The following is a 12,562-nucleotide window of genomic DNA, read 5'->3' as shown; positions in this document are numbered from 1 at the left end:
TATTATCTAATGGTAAATGGTAATGTTCAAACTCCTAAATCCTAAATTCCTAAAGTATCTAATAATGCTTTAATTAAATTGTAGTTATAAGTAATATATTGTTTAATTCAATTGAATCAATTGTGATTATCATTGTACATGAATCATATGATTAACTTGTAGACTTATGACTTATGAGTTATGTCATATTATATATGTATTATTTATTATTATATAATCATATGATTTAATGATCAAGTCATCATGTGATATAATAATATCAATTATAGTGATAATATATAAATTACTAAAATTATAATGATAATACATTAATACTTAAATTGTGTTTATAAGTAACACATTGGTCATTGTTTAATCCAATGTCAATTACTTATTTTGACATTATACAAATCATATCATCATTGTATATTAATAATATGATTCACTTGAAGTCTTGAATAAAATATTTGAATTGTCATTAAATCATATGATTAAGTATTGATATTATACATTTATATTATTCATATGCATATGTAAACTTATATAGACTTATAACATGTACAGACTTATAAGTTTATAACATACATTGAAAATAAATCTCTAGATATTTAATTGTTGTATTACTATGAATTGGTATACTTATGAGTTATGTCATATTATATATGTATAATTTGTTATTATATAATCAAATGATTTAATGATCAATTGATCATGTGATATAATCATATAAATTATAGTGATAATATATTAATACTCAAATTGTGATTTAATTATTTTTTAAAAAAAATTGTAATTTAATGATAAAGTGATTATGTTATATGTATAAATATTTTTATAATTATAAGTATAAAAATATATTATATAAAAATGCGGTTAGCGGTTACGGTTAGTAAACCCAATAACCGCTAACCGCTAGGCGGTTATAGTGGTTAGGCGGTTAGCGGTTAATACGGTTAATATAGTTAAACGGTTAGCGGTTAGCGAACGGTTTTTAACCGCCCGCATTGACACTCCTAGTTTGGCTACCCTGCATCGGCTGCTAGGATCATCTAGGTACCTTGCATTTGTCGCAAAGGTTACTTAGCTGCCCTACAATGGCCACAAGATCGGTTTAGCAACCTTCCATTGGCTGCCAAGATTGTTTGGCAACCCAGTGTTGGCTAGCAGGGTCGTCTGTTTAACGATGGTCACTAGGAGGCCACGTACTACTCGCTAGGATCATTTGACAATGTCATGTTGGCCATTGATCGCATCAAACTACCTCATGAGGTAGTTTGACGCGACCACGGCCATGGAATAACTCCAATAGTTTTTAAAATTTTATCAAACGATTTCCCTTTCATGAACCTCATATACACCTTTTTTGAAACTCAATACACTTTATAAATTTTTTTAAACCAATAGTGAAAATTTTCTATCTAAAATCTAGGTTAAGGATCTCACTTAGAAAGTTAATTCTTAGAAAGTGAACTAGGCACTGATACCAATTGAAATAACGATCTAGACACAAATAAAAATACCTAGAGGGGGTAAAAAGGCATACAGACTTTACCAATTAAAATTAAGAAAGGCATAACCAAAATAAAGTTAATAAAAAATAAAAAATATAACTGCAGTAAATTAAAAATAATATGCAGTGATTTTTTTACGAAGCACAAAACTTTTGTAGAACTCTTCACAAGAAAAACTACTTTAGCGGAAATCAACTACTAGCAAATTTCACAATATAAGAAAAGTTTTACAAACTGTTCAAGTACTCACAAATCCTAAGTTCTCACATTCAAGGCTAAGCTTGTAATCCCAAGAGCAACACATTTGACTCATGCTTCAAAGTAGCTCCAAAACTTCTGGCCTTCTTCTACAATGACGTGTCGAGTATACTAATTCGATCTCTAGAACTCCAAATCTAATGAAGAGAGTTTAGGATTTCCTTGTGATTTGGGAAAATGGAGAGAATAAATGAAGTTTAAGCTCAAAAAAAGAATAGGCTCAAACTCTGATGAGATGCTTAATTTGGAAGATGATGCACTCAACTACTCAAGTATTCTTTGTGGATTTGTTTGTCTTGGGCTTCCATTAAGATTAATTGCCTTGTTTTCTGGAGCCATGTTTTTTAAGCTCTTAAGCCTATGGCTTTCAACTTGGCTCGAGCCCACTTTGGCTGGCATGCCCATGGTCTTTAACTAGGCCCAAGCCCATTATAACTTAAGACACCACTGTCCTACGACAACATATTGTCACCTTCAGTCATTGTCTCTCCACCGCCTCCGACTATTGTCTCCTTTGTCCTCCACTTGTACACGTCATCCTTCTTTGTACATAATTTGGGGCTTAATCAGATACTATTTATTTTTATTATTATTATTATTTTTTGACATGTTCACACAAAGGAAATAAGAGAGGGATTCGAACTAATGACCTATGTTTTATGAGACGTGATTTATAGCCTATTAAGTTATCCCTTGGGAACTATTTATTAACTTTCTACCATATTAAAATCTTAAAATGTTTTTTATAGAAAGAACCTCAATTGTACAATTATTAATTGGTGCCTTAATTAGATACTATTTATTAACTTTTTATTATATTAGAGCCTTGAAATATTTATTTAGAAAGAAACTTTGTTGTACAATTATTAATTGAGGCCTTAATTAGATACTATTTATTAAGGTTTTAGTTTTTACCATATTAGAGCCTTGACATATTTTTTAGAAAGAATCTTTATTGTACAATTATTAATTGAGGCCTTAATTAGATACAATTTATTAACTTTTTACCATATTAATTAGAGCCTTTAAATGCTTTTATATATATATATAGTTGGGGGCCTTAAGCGACCGTTTGAGATTGCGTTTTTAATAAGTGTGATTTCAAAAATTGTGTTTTTGGAATTGCTACCTTTTAAAATCGTAATGACGTTTGATAAAACATGTTAAAAGATTTTTTTTTTTTTAATAAAATATTTGTTATGTAAAATTATGATTTTGGTTTAAATTCACGCATTTTCAAATAAGCACCCCCTAACCTGCTTATAAAAATTAAGTGATTTTTAAATCGCAATGCCAAACACTTTACTTTTTGCAATATTTTTTAAAAACACAAATTATTTTTGTGAAATCGCAATTCCAAATGCCTAAGGCTTAAGCCGCCCCATATAATATAATAAATAAATATAAAGAATAACATTATTACTTACTACAATAAGAAAACTGATGTGCTGCTATATTTCTGTGGAGTATATATGGCTCCAATGTCTTTCTTGGTTCTTCCTAAAACAAAAATAAAGAAAAAAAAAAAAAAACATTTTTTTTTTTTCGAGTGTGAGTCGGTGACACACTGTGATCTTGTGTGTTGCCAGGTGGGGAGACGTACGGTGCATGGTGAACACACATGATGTGTAATAAACGTTGCAAGCAGAAAATGGAAGCTGCAGATCGCAAAAGATCAGATAAGCTCGAGCCTTGGACAACTTGCACATTTGTTTAATACCCGGGCAGCCCACCTAACACTGCCCAAACTCCACCCTCCCTTCCTCCTACACTCCCACCTTGCCCGCTGCCCGAAACCCTAGCACCAAACCTTTTCCCTAGAAGAGCTTCAAGCCTCTATAAAACCCTCACTGATAGCCTCCTCCTCCTCCTCCCCCTCCTTCTTCTTCTTCTTTAGTTTTAGGTTTTCTTTTGCATCTTTTTTTTTTCCTTTGAAACTTATTGGTTCGACATGTTCATTGATCATCATCATGTGTATCATGTATGGGGTTGATAGTGACATTTTGATAAGTTTTGTGCACAACGTTAATTAACTTTTGTTATTTCTACATGTGTGTTGTGTCGGTTGATTTTTATGTTCATAAATATTTGTGTTTCCACTACTTTTACGTGCAAAAAACTTCCATCCGTCTGCGACACTTGATGGGCAGAGCGGCCATATTTTGCACAGATTAACTGAAAAATGAAGTGCCATATTCATTTGTGTGCTTTTTGCTGTTTCTTTTAGAGGTCTATGCGATCATTGATCCACACACAAACCTCTTTTAGATTTATTTCCAGCTTACATTTATTTTTTTCCATTACCGACCAAATTCATATGATAATGTTTTTTTCCTCGCTATATATATCTTCGATCCGTCGATCGGTAGTTGTCTGTTGAGGTGGTTGAATAAATCAAACTTGTTCAGAGCTAGCTATTTAAATTTATTAAAAATAAAATAAAAATACAAAAGAGGCATTTAGAACAGCATATTCGTAAAATTAATCTTTCCCAAATCAATGGGTTGCTTCTTAATTAGAAAAGTCAATCTAATAATGATTTAAGAAGAAACAAAGTCGTGGCGATCGATGGGTTGCCCTGGCCTGGCCCTTGGCCTTTTGATTGACCACTTGATTGGGTTGTTCATTGGTCAATACTTTTGTATATGTGTAATAATTTTTCATAATTTAAAGGATCTTAGAATATATTTTAAAATAATTACGTTTATTGATTTCTTTTCTTTTCGAATTACTGATGATACCATTTTATGTTTTTCTTTATTATTATTATTTATATTTTATTAAAAAGAAAAAAATTCTAGGCCTGCAATAATAACTTTTTTTCAATTTGTAGGTGGAATTGCTCTACTTAGAATATATTGTGTGAGATTTAATTTTATTAATTACAATCAATACAAATATATTTTCATAATATTAAATCTCATTGTGAGAATATATTAGCATTAATTGCAATTGATAAAATCAAATCTCACACAATAATAATAGATTCCAACACACTCCAAAGAAACTTTTTCAATGAAACCTGGTTTGTGAACTTAGCCAAAAAAATAAAAAATAAAATAAAAAATGTAAATATGGTTTAAGAGCCACCAAGTGGCCTTGGAATGAATGGGCCGAAAGAAGGATTGTGGCCTTAAAATCACTGATTGGGCTCTTTCCTTGGATATAAACCTATAGACCCAATAATGAATCTCCTCTCACTTCAGAGCGTTTATAAACCATTACAATGGCATGTCATGAGAAAATAATTTTAGGGAAGCATGATGCCAAAACATATTAAAATTGTCATGACATAACTTAAATAGTTAAGTGATTTTTTTTTTTTTTTCCTAAGGCACTTACTAAAATCATAACTACAGAAATATGGAATGAATTAAAAATATTTCTATGGGTGCTTGGGTTAAAAGTAGCCCATTCGAATCTCACTCTAACTAGGTTCACCACCTTAAGGCCCATAACTTACTAAACTTAACCAACTTGGCCCAACAAGCTTAAAACTTAACTAAGGCTTAACACTTAATAAATTTGGATCAAATACCCTTCTAAACATGCTCTGGACATAAAATTTCAAAATTGGTTTAATGCTTGTTCTTGATGCAATTTGCAAGAAATCCGTTCTTGGAAATGGTTTTTAACACCTCATCACAAAGGGTTGATTAAAAGTTCTTTAACAGTCAAAAGAGTCATTTAACATGAGGTTTTTGGCCAAGAAAGTTTATGATGTGTTTCAAAAATTCATTCCATGGTTCATTTTAAATCTCTCAAATCCTTTAACAATCTATGAACTTTAGATATAAAACCCTAAATCAATTTCATGAAAAATGATCATCTCTAAAATGGGCCATTATGATTCGGCTAGGGGATGTTCCTCCCTTGGTCGAATCATACACCCTATAAAGATGTCCTAAAAAATATTTTCTACAAAACACATGATGCAAACCTAGGTCTAAATGAAATTCGACTTATAAAACCATCACCAAAGAGCTCCATTCCAAACATCCAAAGTTTTGAGGCCAGAACTTGAGGTTCAAGTCCCATTCTAAGGAGTCACTTTTCGAACACAGAAAGTAAATTTGATGGACAAATGTAGCTGGTACTATATATATATCCCAACACCCAGGTCCCAACTAGGCACATGATAGCCAACACAAGATTCCCAATTACAAATACATAGAAGATTTTCAATGCTCACCTAGTTGGACAAGTACGTTGGCCATAAGAATCAATGGATAACTATTGGGGATAAAACACTCAAGCGACCCTACTTAGATAGACCAATACGTGGGAATAATTGTCCACACCTCGTGAAAATAACAGCACTCCCGATATATGGAAGATAACCACCCATTGCTCCAAACGTGAAGCAAAATCCCAAAAAATAAAGATTAAACATGGGACATCTAGACGATAACAGTTGTAGAAAACAATATAAAAGGTAGCATATATAATACAGTTGCTAATAAACTTAAGCATCAGAGTGTCGCTGGTCTTCTTAGGAGCAGTAGACGCAGTGGCCATTATTTCTATTTTGCGGGTAACTCATTGCAGTCGAAAAATTGCTTCAACACTGGCACATCCCAAGTTAGGAAATCCTTTTGACGAACATAGGGAAACAATGGTCTCTGGTCAAAGCTCCTCTCAATGCTAAGTCAAATTTAATTTTGACGTGGAGATCTGAAGGATTTTTTCCATGCTAGGTGGCTGCTACGCGTAGAAAAGGGGCAGGTTGTCTTCTTTTTGCATGGTCGACGGCAATGGTTATTAGTTCATCCTCCCCGGTGGCTGTTGAGGCAAAAGCTGCCCTTCTTCAAGAGGTTTTGACCATTATTGGATTAATGGGTTTTGGGCCAAGCTCTATCTGAGATGTTGCCAGATGCTTTCTAATGAGCTAATAGTAGACTAGTGATTCAATCTATCAAAAGATTCAAAGAAGAATGGATCCATTGCACTATTGCAGACAGACAATGCTAGCTGCACCACGTACACTGTAAAATCTTTTAACATATTTGAAGATGGCACTATATATATATATAGCAATTAAGCAACCTAGGAAAGTATAATAAACATTGTCAACTTTTTTCGATCCACGTGTAAAAAGGTTTCATTAATTTAGATCCCATCGAATTAAATAAACGTTATATATATATATATATCAAACGCTTCACTGAAAAAAACATGATTTGCCTTTCAAAAAAAAAAAAAAAAAAACATGATTTAAACCCAAAACGGATCTTTTCTTTTAACAGATATCTTCTATATACACACTCAAAAGTCAGACCCTAAAGCTGCTTCTGCTTGGCAGCACCGAAAGATTACAGCTAGCATGGAGTCTTATAACACATCCACTTCTACAAACAGGGGTGATAAGAAATGATCACAAGAGTAAAGATAATGCTCAAACGAAAATTAGAAAGAAAGAAAAAGGGAAGAGAAATTAAAATAACAAGTTTAGAACAAGGTATTTTCCATGGCTTCTGAATCCATTCTGAGGTGGAATATGCGAGCTAATATTGTAGAATTTGGCTTATCTTGTGAAGAAACCAATGCCATGGAGTTAACTTTCCAGTACTCACCATTCCTCCCGATCTTCTTATCTCCATAGATCACCCTTTTCCCTTCCTCTCTCTTTTCTTCAATTCCACCACCATCTGCACTTGAAATTGAAACTTCTCTCCAATGGCACCATATTCTCCACATGATATAAAGCATCACCAAGCATATCACTGTAGAAGTGAAAACAATGGCCACTATAATACCCACTACTTCAGTTTCGGAAAGCTGCTTTTTTTCCTGCCCCACGGATTCAGAGCACATTGCTAATGGTGGGCCGCATAGCTTGGCATTACCCAAGAAAGAGCTGAGTGGAAATATTCCTGGCAAGGTTGAAGGAATTTGGCCCTGGAGATGATTATTTGACAGGTTTAGCATGTGGAGGCTGGTTAGTTTTCCAAGTGATGGAGGTACTTCTCCTTGGAGTTGATTGGAAGAGAGGTTGAGTCTTTCTAAGTTGACAAGGTTTCCAAGAGATGATGGAATTTCCCCAGAGAGGAGATTTTTACTCAAATCCAAGATCACTTGTAACTGAGTAAGCCTTCCTAGCTCAGATGGTATTGAGCCTGTCAAGATGTTTTCTGAGAGCCTCAGTTCATAGAGCTTCTTGCACTGCTGGATTGTTGAAGGAATGGAGCCAGAAAGGTTGTTTCTTTGCAGAGTAAGAACATTGAGAGAAGTTAGATTTCCAATCTCTGGTGGGATCTCTCCTGAGAGAGTGTTGCTATGTAGAGAAAGTTTGAGTAATGTTGAACAGTTTCCAAGCTCAGCAGGCACTGTGCCATAGAAACTATTGGATGAAAGGTCCAACTCCCCAAGTTCTTGTAAGCTCCCTAACCATGGAGGCATTGTGCCATTGAAGTGGTTATTATTAAGTAAAAGGTGTTGGAGTTTTGTACAGCTTGAGAGTTGAGATGGCTGCAGTCCTCCTGAAAGATTGTTGAACGACAGATCAAGAAAGTTGAGCTGTGTCAGCTGGTTAAATATGGGAGGGATGTTGCCAGTAAGATGATTGTGTGCAAGGCGGAGGCGGCCGAGATTTCTTGACAAGGCTAGTGTAGAAGGAATGGGACCTGAGAAGCTGTTGTTTGTCAAGTCTAATACAGTCAGAGAATTTGAACCAGAGAGAGGATAGATAGCTCCACTGAATCTGTTGTGAGAAAAATTTATGATTTTGAGGTTTTTCAGAAGGAACAGAGAAGTGGGAAGAGGGCCTTGGAAGGAATTGTTGTAAAGAGTGATGGTGCTGAGTTCTGAAAGGAACCTGAATGTTGGTGGCAATGATCCAGAGAGTTTGTTATCAGCCAAGGCCAATAACTGAAGCCTTTTGCAGTAACCCAAGCTTGGCGGTATGGGACCTGACAGATAATTCTGCCTCAGTTGCAGCAGAACTAGATTCTTAAGCTTCCCAATGGTGGCAGGAATGGACCCTGTAAAATGGTTTCCAAAGAAATCAATTTCTGTTAAGCTCGTGCAGTTTGTTAACTCTCTGGGTATATTTCCTGACATCTGATTATCATAGAGGTAAATGACCCTCAACGCCTGTAACTTCTCAATCTCCACAGGAACTTCACCTGTAATCATGTTGTCAAACAGAAAAAGATTTTCCAGTTTGCTCAGGTTTCCTATTTGAGGAGGTAGAGTACCGGTAAAGCTGTTATTATTGAGTATGAGATCTGTCAGGTTCTCTAGTTTGTCTAGGAGGGATGGTAGCTCTCCTTCAAACCTGTTATCAGAAAGGTCTAATTGTTGGAGTGAAGAACAGCTCAGTAGCTCCAAAGGAAATTTGCCTGAGAGCTCATTTCGAGCCAGAAGAAGTTGTTGAAGATTCGAATTTCTTAGGCAGAAGTTGCTTGGGATGCTACCTGTCAAATCATTGTTAGCTAGAACAAGGGCTTCAAGATTCATTAACTGGGTATTGAGAAGGCTTATGCTTCCTGAAAGGTTGTTTCTTGATAAGTCAAGCTTCTGGAGCTGAACCAGCTGGTTCAGCTCAGAAGGAATTTCACCACTTAATTCATTCCCAAGCAAATTCAAGTACTTGAGATTGGAGAGACGACTTAATGCAATAGGAATTGAGCCAGAAATGCTGTTATTTGCCAGATTAAGAATTTGCAGTGATTTAAGCATTCCAATCGATGAAGGGATATCTCCTTGGAGCTGGTTGTTTGATGCAGCAAAGTTTTGGAGTCCTTCACAGCCATGAAAAATCTCTTCTGGTATAAGGCCATTGAGGCTGTTGTTCTGCAAATCAAGAGATATTAGATGCTTCAAATTACCAGTCTCAATTGGAATGCTTCCATTAAATTGGCAATAAGCAAGACCCAATACTCTCAACTCTGTCAAGTTACCAATGGTTGGTGTAATTTCACCTGTTAACATGTTATCTCCTATTCTAAGAACTTGCAACTTCTTCAGTAGACCTATCTCTGCAGGAAGCTTACCAGAGAGATAATTTGTATAGAGGAGAAGCATCCTTAGATTTTGCAGCTGCCCGAGCTCTGGAGGTATTGGTCCACTTAGGGAATTTGAGGACAAATCAAGTGTTTCAAGTGAAGTGAAGCGCCCCAAATCATGTGAGAGTGAGCCTGATAGTCTTGAATCAGACAGATTCAAGCCCAGAATTCTGGTCTGATCATCTGAACATGTCAGTCCATTCCAGCTGCATATGTGAGAGCTGGGAGACCAGTTCTCAAGAACTCCTGCAGGATCGGTTAGTTCTGATTTAACTCTCAGAAGCCAACTATAAGCAACTGCTGAATTATCTCCAAGAGTAACAGCAAGAAAAGAGCTAAGTGCTGACAAAAACAGAACCAACTGAGACATTTGAATGCTGTCCATATGAAAATGGATGGCCAAGATGTTCAAGTATCAGATACCAGCTGATTCGAAAGATTCAGTGTTGCTAGACAAAATTATTGGAACAGAAAGTATGAAGGGGTGAAATAGAAATTCGAAAGGGGAGAATTTGTAGTGGAGATTATACAGGTTTAAACTGCTAGGATGATAGAAGCAAGGAGTTTATATACTTTTATTGAAGTAGGCCTACCTAATCAGTTTGTAAAGAAAGGAGGTGATATGCATAAAGTAAGTAGGCTTTTACCTCAAATTTTGTAAAAGGTATATATGGTAGTTTCTTCTCCATTTTTTTTTTTTTTTTTGTTTTTTTCAAAAGGCAATAATGGCCCATTGTAGCATGTTTTAGTAGCTTGTGAGATGGGCAAGTGCATGGAGATAAGATAGTTTCTTGGGCATGCTGAAAGAACAAAAAGTTGAGAGAGAGACCCACTTGCTGAAGTGAATTCAAGAAGTGGTATTTTCTCTAGGCTCTATCTGTGAAGTTTAGGTTGGATATCCACCATATAAATAATAGATTTCCTGTACCCCCCTCCCTCCAAAACAAACAAACAAAAAAATAAAAGAGATAAAATTTTGTTTTTGAGTCTATTAGAAGTATCCCCTAAAATCAAGTTTGTTTGACTTTGTAAGAGATCTGGTCAATTGAACTTCATGGAATGTCAACCAAATAGGTATAAACCCATTATGCTATTGAAATATTAGGATGCTCCACAGGAGCAGAGCAGTAAGGTGAATAATTGGGCACCCTATGCTGTTGATCTAGCTTAATGGGCCAGTCAATGGCATTTTTTTAACCATTAAATATAAAAAGATAAATGACATACAATCAAGGAACCTGCAGTTTTATACTTTTCTCTTATTTATTTCCTTTTGTGTCTCCAGTCTTTCAAAATTCTAAAATGATTTTCCTTTGTTTAACTCCCCTTCAATCTGAACATAGACTGTTCAAATATTAATCTCCTCTTTCTTAACCTAAACCACCTAATTCCAAATAAAATACAAGAACAAAACAGAAGAACAAAACAACCACATTCATCACTTTTCCAGTAGTTACCAGCTGCAGCAATTGCATGTGTTCAATTCAGATAGATACAAGAGCATGTGAGGTTTGGTATTACACATTCAAAGAATGCTGCATTGCCCTAATAAGCCTAATTATATGTAGGGGGCAGAAGAGAGAGATGGCCTATAACTTTAATGAAAGGATTATTCCTCCTAGAAAACAACCCAAACAAAAGAGGACAAAGAAGTTCACCTCAGTTGGATTTTCTATGATGTAGAATTGTGTCCTCTTAGCTCTCACTTCTTGCTTTATATTCCTTTTCACCTTTGCTTAGTTTCTCAGGATTGAAGCAAAGGCAGCCACTATGGATGAAAGCCCAACTAGGTTTGTCCCATCAACATCCCGGCAAGAAAACAAAGTATTTACCTCCCTGGACCATATGTTACCCCAGTGCTTACTGTTCACTTTCCATATGCAATATGTTGTACTTTGGAAACATCTTCATGTGCGGAAATTCACATGTTTTGAATAATACTAGGTACCATTTTTTTATCTTCCTAAAATCCTCATAAAGCTGATGTGACTTTTAAAATCACCATTAAATTTTAGATAAATCATACTTGAATTTTGATCCAATGATAATTTTGAAAGCTACATCAGCTTTAGGAGGATTTTAGAAGGATAAAAAGATGGTATCTAACATTACTCATATTTTTCTCGCATGCCATCAAATTCAATTTGTTAAATAACCCATTTAACATTCTCTTCATATTCTGCCTACATCTGCTGCAGGAGCAGAAAATGATATATATCAAGAAAGATTCCTCTTCTTTCGGTCATAGATGTTAGAATATATCTTTCCATATTAGGTTGATATGTTTTCAATATTAAAATATTCTCTATTAAGTTTGATTGAAATCTTTTGATTATCATATTTCTATTCTTTCACCTACCGAAAACCCTATTTTACAGCATTTAATAAAAATTTGACATATCAAGTAAAAACATTAAATATAATGAAGATGAAAATACCGTATCTTTAATTCAAATAAATTCCATATATTTTTCCATTAGTTCTAATTCAACGCCCACCATCCACCACCAACCCTTCCACCCACCTCCAAGCCCTCAACACCTGAGTCTCCAAAACCAACCAAGACAGCGGCTTCGGTGATTTTATCAATGTGTATTTTGCCTATAAGTTATTTTGTCAAGAAGAAAAATTATTTGGTGTGCAGAATTATATTATTTTTTAGTATTTCAAGTTGATGTGTTTACTTCCTATTGTAGAGTGCAAAATACCCAATTTACACCAGTCTAATTGAAGTTATTCTCAAGCGTTAATCAAGTAAATAAGAACAAGATTCCTTATGTTTTTTTTTTCTCTCTCTTTACTTTTGAT

The 12,562-nt window shown here is 34.9% G+C and overlaps 1 protein-coding gene across 1 annotated transcript; it reads right to left on the bottom strand.

Moving 5' to 3' along the window:
- Window positions 1–6,967: 6,967 nt before the first annotated feature.
- On the bottom strand, window positions 6,968–10,380 carry LOC132175219 (uncharacterized). Its single transcript, XM_059587089.2, has one exon. It carries the CDS (start codon window positions 10,137–10,139, stop codon window positions 7,197–7,199), a length of 2,943 nt encoding a protein of 980 aa, XP_059443072.2. The 5' UTR covers window positions 10,140–10,380; the 3' UTR covers window positions 6,968–7,196.
- Window positions 10,381–12,562: the final 2,182 nt, after the last annotated feature.

This window comes from Corylus avellana, chromosome 3, assembly GCF_965113065.1.
Source record: "Corylus avellana chromosome 3, dhCorAvel1.hap1.2, whole genome shotgun sequence".
NCBI classification, from domain to species: domain Eukaryota; kingdom Viridiplantae; phylum Streptophyta; class Magnoliopsida; order Fagales; family Betulaceae; genus Corylus; species Corylus avellana.
Note: the sequence above shows the minus strand (reverse complement) of the source record. Positions and strands in the feature narration are given on the sequence as shown.